This window comes from Papilio machaon, chromosome 9 (assembly GCF_912999745.1).
Source record: "Papilio machaon chromosome 9, ilPapMach1.1, whole genome shotgun sequence".
NCBI lineage: Eukaryota > Metazoa > Arthropoda > Insecta > Lepidoptera > Papilionidae > Papilio > Papilio machaon.
This window is the reverse complement of record NC_059994.1, coordinates 4891698-4910260: the sequence shown is the minus strand read 5'-3', so window position 1 is coordinate 4910260 and position 18563 is coordinate 4891698. Positions and strand designations below refer to the sequence as shown.

The window sequence follows — 18563 nt, the reverse complement described above, 5'->3', positions numbered from 1 at the left end:
GTGTCCCATTTCATACGCCAAGCGACAGATCCGCTTGGAATCACTTGGGGTATGGAATGGGCGCTACAGGGACGGAGAAACTGCCTCGACAACCAAAGTCTTCTTCCCGGATGTCATAGAAGCGTACCCCATTATAAGGAAACTGGACGCAGACCCGGTATTAACACAAATTTTGACCGGACACGGGGGGTTCTCTGCTTACCTTTGCAAGTTCCATTGCAAGGATAGCCCCTCGTGTGTCTGCGATCCGGGGGTACAGGAAACCGTGCTGCACATCATCACCGAGTGCCCGACGACCGCCGCAAGGAGGGCCGACTCTGAAATAAAATTAAAAGAAAAAATTAAGACAGAAAATTTACATAGATTAATTAGAAATAAAGAGAAGAGAGATGTGTTTATAGACTTTTGTAAGGAGTCGGCCCTCACGGCCATAAAAAGGAACAGGGTGTAGGATAATTTATTGTTTTAATTATTAATTGACATTATTTATTGTTTTAACTTTTTATTTATAATTGTAAATTTAATTTGTGGATTTTATGGATATTTAATTGGTTTAATTTTGTTTTATTGTAATAATTGATTTTAATTGTATATAGTGTAATGTTTTACGAAATTTTTAACTTAGACTTAACAATTAACATTGTGATATTAGATTTAAGTTATTTTAAATATGAAATAAAGATAAATCCGCACCCCAGGTCCCTGACCCAAAACATGTTAGGGGGAACGAGAGGGCGGCATAGCGCCGCCCATAAAAAAAAAAAAAAAAAAAAAAAAAAAAAAACATATTTGAAAAAACTTATACCAAACAAACAGTGGATGTACATCCTTATTTTTAGCTGCCATATACTACCAGGTACATTTAATAAAAGACAATATTTTAGACATGTTATTTTTTAATTGATCAACATTGAAGATAAACAGCTAACGGTAACGATGCCTATATTTTCTAAAGATCCTTCAACAGAGAAGCTTATTTATAGAAAATTTTAATCTACCTTAGTCATGTAAATAGAAGCCAATGCGAAGCATAGTAGCGTTACATTGACAGCTGCTAAAATCCCTCAAATAAATATTTTTTAACCTTTGGCATACTTCTGCGAAAGCAAATAGGGACTGAAGCGAAGTGAATTTTGATTTTATGAAAATGTTACGACTGTAAAGTTTTGTCATAATCACGCTAGGGTCTGCCTGTAAGTTAACCTTTGTTTAAAAACTAACTTTTTTGACCTGCATTACATGTCGCTTCGGTTTATATTCGCTTTTGCGACAGTGTGTTACAGGCGTTAGTTAAGATTATACATGTACTATTTAAAGTAAAATAAACAACACTTACCTTAAAATATATCTTTTTACAATCTGCTTGTGGCAAAATTATCTATATAATTTACTACATCATCTATAATACTACTTTGTTTACAAAGCACGCAATATTGTCTCTTTTTGCAATAATATTCTATTATAATATTAATTTATTTACATAATATGTACACTAACTTTAACTGCTACTGCGTTACGAAAGAAATAGTGAAGGAGCCTCGAAATAATTACACAGTTATTTGTTACATATATATACATGTACACGAAAAAAGATCTAAATCATATATTTCTTTCTTTAATGAATCATCTGTAATTTTGCTTATGATCGTTAACATCTAAGAAAAGCGGCTGCCACTTTACAAAAAATAAACTGCATACACGTTTGCAACTTTTAAAACAAGATTTAAAACAAACTGGGGAAATGTGTTTTCAAAAACAATATAAAGATAAAATATCACAATGTATTTATAATACTAACTCCTATACTCAAAATCGGCAAATGGTCTTTTAAGTAGTACCTTAGTATTGGATATGTAAGCGCATAATCAATGCATATTAAGGAACGGCTGCGGCGCCCGTCATAATTCTGATAATGACTTCAAGAAACCAGTCTGCACTAAGTAGTCGTATAGACCGACAAAGCTATCTGACCTGGTGAGCATAAGTCAAGCTAAATTAAGATATCTCACTAGTACTCCCTTGTCAATGACAAAAAACTACCATAAGATCCTTGTGGAAATATAGTCAAAAAAGTAACACAAGATCCTTGCCGTGCTGCGGCTGCCTTGACGATTTTTTTCTTTTACGTCATCTTTTAGACCTATGTAGGTTTACGTATTTTCTGACAGAACTAACCTCAATAGCAGCGCTTCTTGTACCGGCTCAGGTAACCTTGATACGTAATTTAGTTTGACTTTACCCACCGGGTCAAATAACTTTGTCGTTGCTCGATGAAAAATATAAACTGTCTATAGTGATAGTGACTATTAGATGACATTGACTACGGCAGTTAAACAAATATTCTGTGAATATATTTACAATAGATTCTAATCATCTAATAATGTTATATAATGACTTAGATATGGCACGTTTCATAAAATCTATCAGTCTTTTAATTATTAAGAAACTTAATTATACGTATTTATCTGGAGCGACAATTAATTTGTACAATTAGAACAGTTTAACTTAAATTGGTTTAAACTGATAGAAATAAATATAGTTTTTATTTTGTATGTTATAAATATCTTTATAATAGTAGTAATGATAGGTGACAAATTTCAGCTACCACAATAATGTATTTCCATATTAACGCCGTCAAAACATGTTTCTAAATTATCTTAATATTTACATATATTTTAATCACCTTAGTAATTACTATATTTTCATGACAATTGTGTTTTTCATTGCCTTACATAATTTTATAATATTGGCACTTATGAAAAACCAGTGATTTATTGTCAACTTAATAAAACTGATGTTATTGTAACGAGTAAGGTAGCGCGTTGAACTGCAGACCTGGATGATTGTGTAGACTCGTAATCTATGTGTAGGAAATAAAAGAAAAGTATTAACATCTTCCTGCATTTAGTCTACGAAGGGTAGGCACAGCATCAAATGACCTTACTCCAATGACCTGACCTATTCAGTCTTCCACTACCTTTGTCGCCATCCATTCGATACTCTATAGATTCAATCTCATTGCTTTTTTGTTTATGTGCTCATCTCTAGACAAGATAGTTTTACGTAAGGAAGGTAAAACTTATATTATTTTTTATATTGAAAAATAAGTTTTCTTAAATGAAATTAGTCAATCATACTGCTCAGTAATCTTTTAACATTAAAAAGGTTTTAATGGAAAATTTACTTCCTAAACACTCATTAATCCTTGTCATGACTTTCTTGTTTAAGGTTCTGATGCGTCGTTACCATTGGGGTTTTACAAATATTTAATTACAACAAGCACCAATAAATTTACTAGAAAAAATATTCAACCAAATTTCAGAAATAACTATGCTTACCCATATCTTTCCATTCTTCGACTTCATAATCACCTATGACTCGATTTTCGGCGGAAGATTCCCTCCATCGATTCTTATTTTTGCCTAGGTAATAGGTAAAAACAATTGATCATGAAATTGCTAAATATTCCTTTACAGATGAATTTTACTATCCATTTCTCATTGCAAGAGTAATTTGGGACTAACAAAAGGCAAAAACCAGTGACAATATATTACAATGACGGGTAACATTGTCAAAGAGTAAACAAAATTGCCTTTGCCACAATAATATTACTAACGATCTAATACTTCGAAAGCATTCGGCCACGGAGGCAAAACCAATAAATACAAAAACCACCATCGACCTTTTCATTCGTAGACTAAAGAAGTGTGATAAATTTATAAGCGGCACGTGGCTTCTGAACTTTACACTGCTATTTTTACTCGTGTATTTATGCCTGTGTGAGTTTTTATGTGGGCACGTCTGTAGTTTTAATTTCATAGACAACTGCTACATACTTGGCAAAGATGCATTTATGTTTGAAAAAAAGAGCAGGCACAATAAAATTAAATATTCTACATGTGTACTAGCAATTAACAAATCTGAAAGGAATTCCTACCTTTCTTTTTATAAGGAAATGTTGGGACATAGTTGACAGTAGTACTGATTGTGGAAGGCGCCGGGATTTCTAAAATAACGTAAAAAGTTATTTTACTTATAGATTTGTTAGATTTAATTTATATCTAATTAAATAAAGAAATACCATCAAGTCGAATGAATCCGTCTGTTTCCCCTAGTGAATTCTTCGCGACGCATCGATAAGAAGTGAAGTCCTTATTTGACACCCTTCTTATGGTTAACTTCATTATTCGACTATAACTATCGTCGGTTAGTGTAGTTATATATTTATTGCCTGAAATATAAATTTATATAAACTAATTTGTCATTAAATTGAAATCAACTGATTAACATAGAAACCATTTTAACTTTTAAACCATTATAATCAACTTTATTAATTCGATGTTCGATTTTTGAAATCCTCATTAATTAATTAATTAAAATGTTTTATTACTTTTATAACTGACCTGATATAATCATATCCCCTCGGTCGGTTGTCCAATAATTAATAGAAGTTGGATATGATTCGGTGTGGCATTCGAGTGTCACATCCTGTCCTATATAGGCAGCTTCAAGTTGATTCGGTATTGACAGCATCGGCGGGACTAAATTTAACACAAAGGTAAATTAAAATTATATTAACATAACATTTTTTTTAATTTCCTTGGTTTTGTATTCCGTAATGAAATAACTTATTATATTAATAACTCTATATTTCTATTCTGCTTCAGCGGGAAGTTTGAACTTTAACATTTCACCCGAGCTACGGCAAAGAGTCGCTCGATATGAGATCAAAGATATACCTTGAATTAAACAGTGAATGTAGTTTGTTACATTGGTCCGCTTTATTTTAGAACGCACTAGCTTTTACCCGCGACTCCGTCCGCGCGGAATAAAAAATTGAAAACGGGGTAAAAATTATCCTATGTCCGTTTCCTGGTTCTAAGCTACCTGCCCACCAATTTTCAGTCAAATCGATTCAGCCGTTCTTGAGTTATAAATAGTGTAACTAACATGACTTTCTTTTATATATATATAGACTAGCTTTTACCCGCGACTCCGTCCGCGCGGAATAAAAAATAGAATACGGGGTAAAAATTATCCTATGTCCGTTTCCTGGTTCTAAGCTACCTGCTCACCAATTTTCAGTCAAATCGATTCAGTCGTTCTTGAGTTATAAATAGTGTAACTAACACGACTTTCTTTTATATATATAGATATAGATGTTACTTATTTCAAAATTATCTTTTATTTAATACTTATTAAAAAAATAATTCATATGCTACAAAAAATAATTTACAAAAGCAATAAACAAGGTAAAGCATTATTGGCCTCATATGAGTACATTATACGACTTGTCTTTCATTATAACAAAGTGTTGTTGGTTAATCGAGTGAAAGTTACGTGAACCTTTAACATCACCTATTAGAAACGGCAAGGGGAAAAAGTAGCTGAGATGAGAAACGTGAATTAAGGAAAAGAAAATCATCTCATTGGCTTTCAAGGCGAGGATGCAGAGGCTGAGGGAGCTGAGGGGGCTGCGGGGCGCAGACAGAATCACCATTATCGCCCTCGTGTCGTATTCACGTCAGCATAATGCTCTAATTGGGTGCAATTACGGACGAGCCGGTAGAAGACCCCGCCAGGTAGAGCTCCCGTCTCGTAAATAGTCGTTAACGGCGCCCGCCTCGAGAAAAATAATATTTCTCAAACCTGAGTACTGCCGAAACGAAACGATGTGAAAAAACTCACGTACTTATGACAGGATGATTTGAGGTCGATTCAATGAGGCGCTATAAATGTGCCCGCTATTCCAAGAAAATTAAAGGCAGTAAAAATTTGATTACAATTATCTCTGATGATGTCACAATTTTATGGCTTTTTTCTTTTATTGCTTGCTTTAAGTAAATTGAAATTCCTAGATGTACCGAACTTGAATATGCTAACGTTTAGCGATATAGTTAATTATGATTGAAATTATTACAGGAAGTCAAAACATTAAAAAATATGAAGAAATGAGAGTGGCACTTACATTGAACCATGAGGACGACTCGTTTGCTAATTGAAGGCGGCACCCCGTTAGATGCAATACACAAATAAGCACCCATGTGCAGTCGAGATACTTTAGATATTGTCAAATTTTCACCATCCACCACGTTAACTGAAAAAAAATCAATTGAATAAAAATGTAAACTGATTTTTTTCTATTATTTCCTTTGTATTTGAGTTATTGTAAAGGGAATTTTACTGAATACTTTTTGAAAACAAATAACTCTCACAAAAAATTTCTTTCAAAATCCATTTCATTTTTAAAAGAGACATATTGTATATGTTGGCTTCGTATAATTTTGCACACCAAAAAATAATAAAACATTTTGTCTTAAAAAGTTGAAAATAGTATTGTTGATTCAATTTTGATGATTTTAATGGACAAGTAATAACTCGATTGCATAAATCAAATGATGAATAAATGTACCAGATTCTCCGTTACAATTAAACTCCTGTCCATCTTCACGACGCCACATGACGTAAGGTTCGGGGTAGCCAGTAGCTCGGCAGTACATTGTCACGTTTATGCCTTCACGAACCACCATGTCAGTTGATGTCATATTGTCTATTATCATTGGCGGAACTGTTGAAAATGTACATAATAATTTAAGTAATGAAATTAATATCTTAATTCTAATGTAGTGGTATTTCTTTAAGCAGTGGTAAGATATATTTTTTCCAAGTAAAAGGGAAATTGACAATTTTATTCTTTCATAAAAATCCATTGTATTGATAGGATTCTGGGAAATAGATTGTCATATTACTATATGTATTATAGTTATTGCATAACAGTCTCTTTTAACTCAATAGTATATCTTAACAAATTTTGACCTATATGTTAAAATATAGCTTTTTCTCCTCTTATTCTCTCTTATTTACTTACCAACAACTTGCAAATAACCTTTCCGTGAGCGCATTGGATCGGTGTTTACTTGGCACATGTACCAACCACGGTCAACTTCCTGTACATTCTTTATGTGCAAGTACCAAGAGCGATGGTCGTTGTACGACAGGCTGATTCTTGGATTTTGTGTTATAATATTGTGATGTATGCTCAAGATTGTCTGCGTGTCAACTCTCACCCATGCCACCTAAAAGTAAATTAAATTAATATTTATTTTTAATAGTCTTAAATGAAAAAATGGTTCCTTGCACTTAGTTTTTGGATCACACGAAATGGGGTAATAAAATGTTAGTACGCAGTACAGGTATTTAATTTTATATACATACTAAGTTCATAGTAAAAAGGTAACCTTAATATCTACAGTACAAAACGGTTACACAAAACAGGGTAGGTATTATTTTAATGTAAACCTACTCTTTTATATAAACACTAATAATATTAGATAATCTAATATATAAAATTCTCGTGTCACAGTTTTCGTCACCGTACTCCTCCGAAACGGCTCGACCGATTCTCATGAAATTTTGTGAGCATATTCAGTAGGTCTGAGAATCGGCCAACATCTATTTTTATTTTTATTTTTTAACTGCGTGCGGACGTAGTCGCGAGCGACAGCTAGTAATACAATAATAATAATATGAGAAATAAAGTACTTCCAAATTTATTTTAGTAATATAGATATTATTTTCATCCATAACAATTTCTTAAAGTGGGGCATTAAACAGGAGCTTAATTGTGAAAGGGTTAACTTGTTTACGGCTTTAAGAATATTAAATTATCAGCTGAAACTTAGTCTCCGGAGAATTCCTCCTATACCATATAAATCTCGCCACACTACACGACACTCCAATTTTGCTAACTAGCCTTCCTGCATGATTAATAACTGGAGAATTGTGCCACTGGCCAAAGTGATATTAAGTTGCCTTGTTAAAACTTTACTGTGCCGCACCGATGAAGTTGTACGTAATTTTAGTTAGCGGTCTTGAGCCTCAGTGCATGAACGAATTTTTGTGCAAAAGTTTACAAATGTTTTATTTTTTTTACAATGAAGTGAAATAAAGAATGGGTTTTATTGCTTGAGTATGCTTTGTATTAGTGGATTATATATCAAAATAATCACCAGCCTCAGGCAGTAAACTGTCGGACAATAGGCTTAGCAGAGCGGTACAATTTAGTCAGATATCCACCCCTTTTAATAATATTCCTTGATAAATTGTTTACAACTGATGACGCCTGAGTGTTTCAAAGTAAATACAAATTATGAATTAAAACCTTGATGGTGAGGAGTCATCAGTAACGACATTAAAAGATAATCTTTGCAAGAGATTTACACAGTTGAAAGTGGTTGCTTTATCGTACTTTGTCAGAATATTCCGTATTATAATTAAGGATAGATAAAACTATAAACTAATAGAAGTAAATCTGATATCTAATATAAATGTTACATACCAAAATAATTAGTTTATAAGGAAAGAAATAATGTCATATTTTCATTTAGTGAGTTTAATACGCAAAATAAGCGCTAGTCGTGGGTTGACGAAAATAGAGCTCGTAAAACTAAGTTAAATATAAAAGGTATCGTAAAATCTGTGAATCTGCTTTAGATTCAATGTTGTGCAGTTGTCAATTGGAAATATTATACTAATTAATTGTGTTAATATTTATCACGTCACGTACTTTACAGAACACTTTATTAAATATTTAATGCCTGGATGAATCTAGATTACTGGGTTGTGTTATACTTTAGTATTGAATTTATGTCGCGTGATTATACCGTCTTAAGTGCTAAGCGGGTTTTGATAAATAGCAATGCGACATTGCAAAGTTGCAACTGTGGGCTTTATTTTAAGTTCAAAATGCTCAACCTTTTAGTATTTGTATTAGAAGATTACATTGTTTTAAATATATTTGTATTACATAAAGTGTTATTGGCAATATACAATAATAACAAAATAATGTTTCGTTATGCTTTATTTTAGTGATATTTAGTACGTCTTCTATGGTTAGTGCTATAATTAATCTTGCCATATTTTTAGTTTACGGACTCGCATATTATTTTTTTAGTTATGAAATTTATATATGTTCCCGAATTCTAAATCTATCTAATTCCGAAAAAAAGCTGTAAGACTTTGTGTGCAGCATTTTACTTACCTTGTATCCCTTTAAATCCTCCACAACGCAAGCCAGGAGCGCATCACGACCGACTGTCACAGTTACATTGGGCACGGGCTCCACGAAACGCGGGTATAGAGATTCTGAAACAAATAGCTTGAATTAATTTCACGAATGATAATGCAATTTTACTGTTACATAATTTAATCTATTTTACGAACGCTATTATTTTTTTTGTTTTCGATATGACTTCACGATATTTATGATTCTGATTTGAAACGTTCTATAAATGTAATTTGAAACACACTATAAATGTAATGTATATGGTATACAGTATGGTTAAAAAAATAATTTGCGTTCGTATTAGATCAACATTTCACTATTACTAAAGAGAATTGTCTATTTGTGTGTTCTACATTCTATCTGGAGACTTCTCCAAATGCTTAAAAATGTTTGTCTTTTAAGACTGTTCGTACAATATATTGCTTGAGGTTAGACAAGCATTCTTCCCCGGGGATTTCAGTTCAAACTCCGCCTTTTATATAATACAAATCGGACCACTCATGTCCCCGGACCCTCGACGGTCGTGATTCATTCAAAATACAAATCTGCTTTGGTGCCTCTTCAATATAATGAGATTGCCTTTTGCGCTCCGATGAAAAGCTTGAAAATATTATATGAAATTAAATTTGGAAGATATGTGTTTGTTTATACTTCAGTGATTACAAATATTTTAAGTGTTATTACATTAATAAATGTGATCTTTTAAAATAATTAAAAATGCGCGAAACGAAAACTAATATTTAAATAATGATAGAAAATAAGTTTTTGTTGGGTTCACTGGGTTGTCAATCCATTTCGATAAACCTTAAACTTATCTTGATTCTTAATATATATAAGTAAATAGTTTAGAATGAAGTATCCTTAATTGACATTTACCTTGAAAAAGGCCACAAAATAGTAACTATGGATTTGAGTAAAAAGGAAACGTTGGATACAAAATGATGTACGAGACCGCTAGTACCAAAGCCCTGCAATCTATATGGAATAAACAACCTGAGACATGGACAAATATTCGCGAATGATTGATGAGAGAGAAAGCGAATAGAACAAATCCATCGTACAGCCATCAATCTTGGGGTTGGGGCCACGGGCGCGCTGCAAGCGACGCGCACATTCTAATGAAAAAAGAGCTTACAGAACACGAATAAACAATCCACATGTCTTCCTTGTAGCATCTTTATGACAGATTACGTATCAATATTTGCTACTTTATATATTACTGTGATTTAAAGGTGTCAACTAGGAAGATACCCTTCCACGACTTTATTTTAAGCTAGCTATATTTGAGACAAGGGTTTATGTGATTGTCTGGTCAAATATTCATAAATGTGATGAATAAAATCCGATTGTAATTAGTACTATACTTGTTTTAAATTATTGTTACGACAAATATAAAGTCTAAAACATTTCGTGGACTTTCGAAATATGATAAAAAATGACTCGTTCATTAGGCTCGAGTGTTTACGAATGCAGAGGAGTGTGTAGCCACAGTTGCCTGCTTCCCACCTCGGCCAGTGCGGTGGTAACTCGTGTATTTACCTAATTGGAGCTCTGTGACAAAAGTCCGCGGCTGCCGCCCGCGCAAATTAGATTCCCACTGAACCTTGCCGAGCCGAGTCGCATTCTGCCCAGAACGCTCGCCTGCGCTTAACTTACCTATTTCACTTTAAATGATGTACCCTTAATTGAAAAACCCCACAACGACCCATTTTCACTTAAACTCCAAAATTCATTTCTATCGCTTTTCTGATGTGATTTGTCCACATTACATTACTTATAATTTAACAAAATATTTAAATTTAACAAACAGACTATATAGAAGTTGAATGCAATTGTTTCGAATGCACAAGAATTAGCCATTCGTGAGATTACAGAGGAATCACATTAAAGAATCTCATTCCGCTTCATAGAGGAGTATAACTACATTCATGAGTATCGATTTTATGCAAAATGCAACAATATTGAGTAGGAGGCGCGGAGTGTACGCGCTGCACCGAACACCTATCTAGTGAGCAATTACATCCCTATCGCTAGCGATGCTTGTAAATGGCTGCAAACAGAGTCGAAGCATTGAAATGTGAGGCCCCAACTGGTGAAATTGAGAGAATTGAAGTCATGTATAAATATAGCACCCAATTTGTGGCTTAAAGGCAGTAGGCCTGCCAGTTTAATGTCGATAAATTCATTCAATTCAGAACACTTTGTGTTAACAGAAGGTTTAGTTAAAGGAATTATAATTGCAATCCGTGTTACATGTTTTTAGTATCTAATATCCATAACCTTACAATTACTATCATCAACTACAAGACATCCCCGCTATAGCAATCGATCTTAACATTATCAGAATCCTTCATTATAATCAAACACAGATAGTACACAAAGATAATAAACAATATAGGTACATACAATAAAACAAGATGTGTTACGTGACGTTTTTAACGCTTGTAAGACATACCAAACATCTATGAACTTCTTTCATGAACTTCTCTATTCCGAAAGACAGCTTTAAAGCATTAAATTAAATGTATAAGCAGTTTAACAATTTCCCGTCACTAAAATCATCAATAGTGGTTCAATCTCATCTTCCACGATGTCTTTTAAGATCATATGATCCTTCTTTACACCATCATATTTATCTTAGTACCGTGGGTAAAAACCGTTTTTTAGCTATCTAGGGATCCAAGTACAAGCTCTCATTTACATATTATTATTATCAAAATTAAATAGTTCATTTGTTTTTAGGTTGTAATTTTTCTAGAAAATGTTTTTTTTTAAATTGGGTAAGGAATTTCATGCAGTAGAAAATACTTTAAAGCACTAACGACTTGTGCATATTTGATGCCGGCGGTACTGAGTGGTAAGCCTCCATTATGCAAGTTTTTCTCAAACTGAAACTTCAAGTTTGAGCTGACCTCTTCACAGCGCACATACAATTTTGTGCCTCGATGAAGTGTAATGGGGCTTTGCACAAGTTTGAAACTAAAAATTTAGAAAGTAAAGAAAATAAAAATAGTTCCGTAAACCAATTTAGAAAAGCTGAACGTAAGCTATGCTGTCTGTGGAAGTCTTTGGAATAGAGCTAATGTATGAATCTTCATATTTTTATTTTTTTTACCTTCTCGGCTTTTCTCACGTACCATACCCGTCGCCTTCAAGAGACCATTATTATATCAGGAAGGATGGCGCCCACTTTTTCCTATTTTAAAGTTTGAGCAACTCTTAATTATATATTCTATTTTATTTTTAATATACTTTTAATCATTTTGAGTCTACAGCAAAAGCTTTTAAGGTATAAATTATTATTATGGAATTGCAAACGTAATCAGCTTAATTGTTGTTTTCTCGTGCCTTTAATTATTGAACAAAGAATTAATTAACTTAACAGTGTTTAATCAGCCTCCTTTTAGAAGTCTCGCTACAAATAACCTTTTAGAGTTAATTTATAATGACTGCAATTTTTTTAAACGTTATATTTATTTAAATTTTATCTCAGTCATATAGAGTAGATATATAAAATATAAGCTTTATAAATAAATATAAATTCCTAATGGGAAAATATACGGAAAATTTATTTTTAATATCAGTTCGAATGGAGATATATCACGAGCAACTCAATAATTCTTCAATGGCTAACGTGCAAAACTTTTTCAACTTTAAACTGGGTCGCAGAGTATTAAAGTAACAACAGTAGGTAAAAAGCTTCGTAACACATTTAAAAACAAATATTATTTCAGCTTAAATTTTTTAATAAATAATGATGACTTTCATAAGCGCCTGAAACAAAAAACAAAACAATAAGAATAAATTCCGCAAAGAAAAATCTTAGAGAATACCGTCTGTATGAAAGTTATAAAAATATCTGCATGACAGGTTGGCGTTATATTGCCGTTATAAATCAGTGGAAGGGGGGTTTAGGCGACACTGGCGCTGGCCGCGGGCGGGGACGAGGCGTGCGGCGTGGCGTGCGGCGTTTTCGTGCCATGTTGTAGACGACACCAATCGGATGCATACACAAACACGACGATCATTTCAGAAGATTACGTGCCGCTACACACTTAACTCGATAAATATGAAGTCCTTAACATATTTAACGCAATCTTGAAGATTTTTTTTCAAATATGTTATGCCATTCAAGCAGGTAAATTGACACATATTTTTTGATGTTTTTAGGTCGCAACTCCCTTATCACCATAAACATATCAAGGCACAACTGAAATTACAAAGCTTAGGTACAGCCTGGATGTTTATGTATATGTGTGAAGGCCATGTATGGGTTGACTGCAATACCATTGTCATATAAGTGTAATGGCTAAAAATATTCTGGCGAGTGAGTTATCATCCCATGTGCATTATTTTACAGAAACATTTTTAAAATTAACCATTATTTTAAATTGTATTATATAGGAACATTTCTTAACAAACTGTTCAATATTACTGTGGTGTGAAAACAACGAGTCGCAAAAAGTGGCGAGTATCGCGTGAAGTGGTTCCGATGCTACGGGCATAGACGTCAAGAAATATGGGCGAACGTTGCGCTCATACCAAATATACGACGGCGTAACCTCGCCCTATCGAACTGTATCGCACGCCGTCTTATTTTATTTTTATCTATTTATGTCTTCAAACCTAAAGTTTTTGTTGGAAATATTCACTCTTATACTGTAAAGCTTCTTAAGTGTAAATAAAAATAACACATTGGATACGGTCTGACTGTTAGAAAATCATTTAATAAATATTCTTAGTACTTTTTAAGCTGTCACAAAAAATTATACTATTTCTAATTATAAATGTGAATTACTTACATAATAGACGTGAATGGATGATTGTAATCTATATATATAAAAGAAAGTCGTGTTAGTTACACTATTTATAACTCAAGAACGGCTGAATCGATTTGACTGAAAATTGGTGGGCAGGTAGCATAGAACCAGGAAACGCACATAGGATAATTTTTACCCCGTTTTCTATTTTTTATTCCGCGCGGACGGTGTCGCGGGTAAAAGCTAGTTATAAATATTTCTACAAAATTGTAGAACTATTTATAATTACTCATGTTTCTCCCAATATGATTACTTTACGGCACCAATAAAACTATAAAACTGTTGATGTACGTTACCATATACTATATTTATTTAAGTTATGTTTTGGAGTAGCGAATAAATCAATTTACTGCAGCTGACTTGCGAGGTAACTAGCATAAAGTTGAAGAGAGGACGCGCTGCGAAATATCTTTAGAGATGAAAGGGCAGTGAAATGTAAATACGCGAGCTTCATAAACCCAGCACTTTTGCGCTATATAATCTTTACTCGCTCCTGTATATGTTTGTAAGAGCATTGACATATGATTTTTGTCAAATACCGTTTTCATTTACATAAATAAGAAATTACGTATTAAATTCTGTGACTTTTAAATTGTCATAAATTCATGTGTTTTCCTACAACATTTGTGAATTTTTAATGTATATTAATACAAATATAAATAATATACGAACATTCAAATATTATCGAATTCTGAGGGAGTAGTTCAATCAATGAAGTGAATTTAAAATCTAAAGCAGTATGCCAACACTGAATCATAGAAGATAGATGACGCGGAAAATACGCGAGAAAATTTAAAAGGAAAGCAAGGTGGAAGGGACACGGAAAATTGGCTTCATTAGATGGAGTGGGATGACGCGAGCACATCGGAATCTAACGAAGTTATTCCGAATGTTTTTCTAGAGTTTGATATTGATATGCAACCTTAACTCTTTTAGAAGAATATTAGAAACAGAAAATGATGTTTTTAAATCATAGTACTCGAATTCTTGAAGAAATTTTTTAATCAAGGTTCATTATATATTTTTTTGCTAATCAATATACATTCTATATTCAAATACAAAAAATAAAGACCTACTTGAGTAAAGTAATTCAAACAAGGAAAATTCTTATATTACAATACTTGTAAAGTTTCTAGTCAACATGTCGCCAAACAAGTTTTTAGAAAAGAGTTTCAAACTTGTATGAGAAATTAAAGCGTAGCTGTTGCATCTCGCAAATAATGAACATATAGACTGCGGAGTTAAGTTCAGAAGTGAACTTGTAACTAAAAGTTACTCCCAGTCTACTTTAATAGTGACGCATATTAATTTCGCGGTCAATAAATGATATTAAACTTTTAGATATACATATTTTGTAATGTGTTCATAACGTTCATAACGATAACGTCATCTTTTGTCGAAGCCATATTAAATGCGAGTTTATATTTATATTTTTTTTTTAATATTTAGTATAATAATAATTTATGTTAACTAATGTAATTTTCCGTTCTTTGGCGAAAGTATAAAATAATAATAGGGGAAGTGAAACGGGGATTTTTGGATTTACTCGAGCATGGCAGTCAAACATAAGGTTCCCCTTGTATCTTGTATCCAATGAAGTAATGCTAGCCTTATATGAAGCATTTTAATTGTGGAAGATGTACTTGATTAGGTGAAAGGCTCTCTCTTTAAGTTTCACCGCCACGCTCGAGTAATTCCTAAAATTCCCACTTCGCCTCCCTTACTATAAGAAGAACAGAAAAATGATTCGGTCAATATTACATTCAAAGGACTTAACTAAAATACGATAATAGTCTTTTGAACATCCGGAGCTTATTCAATTCACAGCTAATCCGCTGAATAATGGGCTAACAGATATCAACGCCGAACCAGTCCTCTCAAAAATACGGATACGTCATTGTTCCGTGCAATATGATTTTAAATGAAAAGCATTCAAAGTAAATTTCTTTTTTTGTTCAAATTTATATGTGCTGTTACAATTACAATAATTCCTTCATTTAAATGGATTTTAAGGTATGAATATTCTATTGAATAGTATTTGTTTATCGTTCGTATTGAATTTCAGATCAAAAGTAAGTAAACATTGGAAACATGCTATGCGAAAACTCAGTATCAAGAGATTTAAAATGTAATAAAGACTGAGAATATCGGTGTTTTTGCCGTTGGGCCAATTCGCCCACCAAGCGATCGAAAAAACGGGAAAAAAATCCATTCTGCCGATTGATCGGTATCGACATATCCGAAAATAGTATCGTTAACTAGGCCCTAGGCTTACTTGGCGACTTTCCAAGAATTATTGTTGACACTTAATTTGTATTGCAGTGTACTTAAAACGATAAAGAAGGTTTTTATATTATAAAGTGGTAAACGAGCAAGCGGCAACTTAAATTCGCTGAAAGAGCGTAGCGACCGCTGCGCATAGACATCAGCAATTGCAAATACGTTGCCTACCTTTAATCAACTTCCTATGCATGCTGTCCTACGTCTTTTAAGAAAAGGGTGGGAAGGAAACGTGGACTAAAATTAGGCCTCCGGCATAAATACTCATTAGACATAGTGTACAATTGCTTCCACTTTACGCCTGTTTTCTGTGTAGTTGTGGTATTTCAGTGGTCAACAAATATTGTTGTTGCAGGATGGACCAATATTAAGACCACAAGGTGACACATAGTAAGGTAACTTATAGAACTATTGTTTAACAGTTTTTAATTAACATATTTTTTTTAGTAAATGTTACCTCAGATAAGGAATAATGTAAATGTAAAACTGTATACTCAAATAGACTTTAAATATTTAAATGAACATGTAATCATTTAAAATTCTCATGAAGTAGTAAACACATATATTTTATTTGAGTGCCACGTGTTTTACTGTAGCGAATGTTATTATGACTTGCGGCTTAATTTAAAATCTGTACCGAAACCAATAAGTGCCAACGGGTTTAATATTTTTTAACTGAGGCTTGATTCTGAAATTTTATTTGTATTATTGTACATTAACTATAGCATACATAAATATTTTGAAAAGTTGATACCTTTAAAAGTTAGAAAAAGTAAGCAATCGCAATTACTATTTATTATTACCCGAATGTCAAGAGAGTAACGTTTTTCGCGTGTATGTAAGTTTGTTTTCGTGTAAGTGGGTTTGTATATGTATATGTAAATATCTATGTGATGGAATAATGCCTAAACAAGTGAACTGATTTCGATGAGTGAGGTATCATTGGATTCATCTTCTTCCCCGGAGTGTCATAGGGTATATATTACATCGGCATAATACATATAGTAGAAGACGTGATATAAAATACAGTCAATAGATGGCGCTATTTCCTCCATTAGAACATCAGTCAGTCGGGTGTTATGGTTTTTTTTAAACTAAGGTTACTTAATATAATAGGTTCATCCATAGCCATTAACTCGAATTATTAATTCATTTCATTTCAATCAGAGAGTTAATAATTCAAACCAATTAAAATCAGTTTGATAAGGTAATTTTAAAATACAACAAAGATAACCCAGGAACACAAAAAAATACAAACCTACCAAAGCTTTTAATGACAAACATTGGCATGTTTTGTTAAAAAATATTATATTTCATTGAATTTAAATTATCTAGTTCACTTAGAATATTATAATGATAATGGGATGATGAATGAATGATGATGATGACGATGCTGTGATTAAGTACAGATATAATTTAAATTCAACCAAATATTTTAATTTTTTTTTAACAAAACATGCCAATGTTTTTCATTAAAAGCTTTGGTAGGTTTGTAATTCAATATCATTAGTGATTCACTGCGTTATGTACACAATGGAAAATTAATAAAGGTATATAAACATGGTATTTTAGAATAGGTTAAGAATTCAAACGCTTATATAAATATTTGTTCATTTTTACATTTCAGTTCGTTCGTATTGGAGTTGCCTGAAAATTGTTATTTTATGCTTATTTTTCCTGGAAGAAGAGTAAGTAATGAAAATGAGACTCAAAGTGAATTTTAATAGAACATTTCAAAAATTTAATTGAGATTATTATTCTCTGTTTAATAAATAGGATTATCATTTGTAAAAAATTAAAACTGAGAAATTATTAATTTGTTTTTGCGTTACAATTTTATTTATAATAATTTATATAATGTTTTTGTTATCAATACATAATGTATAAATAATATTTATGAACATACAATAATATCTATTTATCTTTATTTCTTTTATGGCTCTGAAGTAAGTTAGGTTCCTTATGTAAAACATGTGGTATGAGGTAACTCTACATAACTACGCTAAGCAAAGTACTTATATAACTTAGTGATGATCGTGAGTAATTTGAATAATTCTAAATTAAACAGTTTATATCAGATATTTAGTGCATTTTAATAAGTCTATAATTCCATTAATTTCTGTCTATATCATATCTCTATTTGATTTTTATGATGACCTCTGTATCATATGAACCTTAACTAATTGCTACAACCCAACAAGAAATGCCTGAGTCTTTCTGAAAAATACCTTGATTCATCAATGAACATATAATTTATGCATAATACATATTAATATGTAATAAATTACATCAACTACTATGTAGTTCGCAAAAAAGTTGTATGACATTCTGCTATGAGATATTAAAAAAGTAACTGTCCTCATTTGAAAGATTAATGTGCTTATAGCTATGAATCCAAA

The 18563-nt window shown here is 32.4% G+C and overlaps 1 protein-coding gene across 1 annotated transcript in view; it reads right to left on the bottom strand.

Annotated features, from left to right (window-relative positions):
• Positions 1–2749: 2749 nt before the first annotated feature.
• LOC106717546 (lachesin) overlaps positions 2750–18563 on the bottom strand; it is a 76342-nt gene continuing 60528 nt past the window's right edge. The window contains exons 3-11 of the mRNA XM_045679473.1: positions 9041–9144; positions 6869–7076; positions 6413–6568; positions 5969–6097; positions 4404–4541; positions 4082–4231; positions 3938–4006; positions 3339–3422; positions 2750–2860 (exon numbers count right to left, since the gene is read on the bottom strand). Coding sequence (XP_045535429.1) covers positions 2778–2860; positions 3339–3422; positions 3938–4006; positions 4082–4231; positions 4404–4541; positions 5969–6097; positions 6413–6568; positions 6869–7076; positions 9041–9144 — 1121 coding nt within the window. The 3' untranslated portion in view covers positions 2750–2777. The remainder of the gene's footprint in view (positions 2861–3338; positions 3423–3937; positions 4007–4081; positions 4232–4403; positions 4542–5968; positions 6098–6412; positions 6569–6868; positions 7077–9040; positions 9145–18563) is intronic.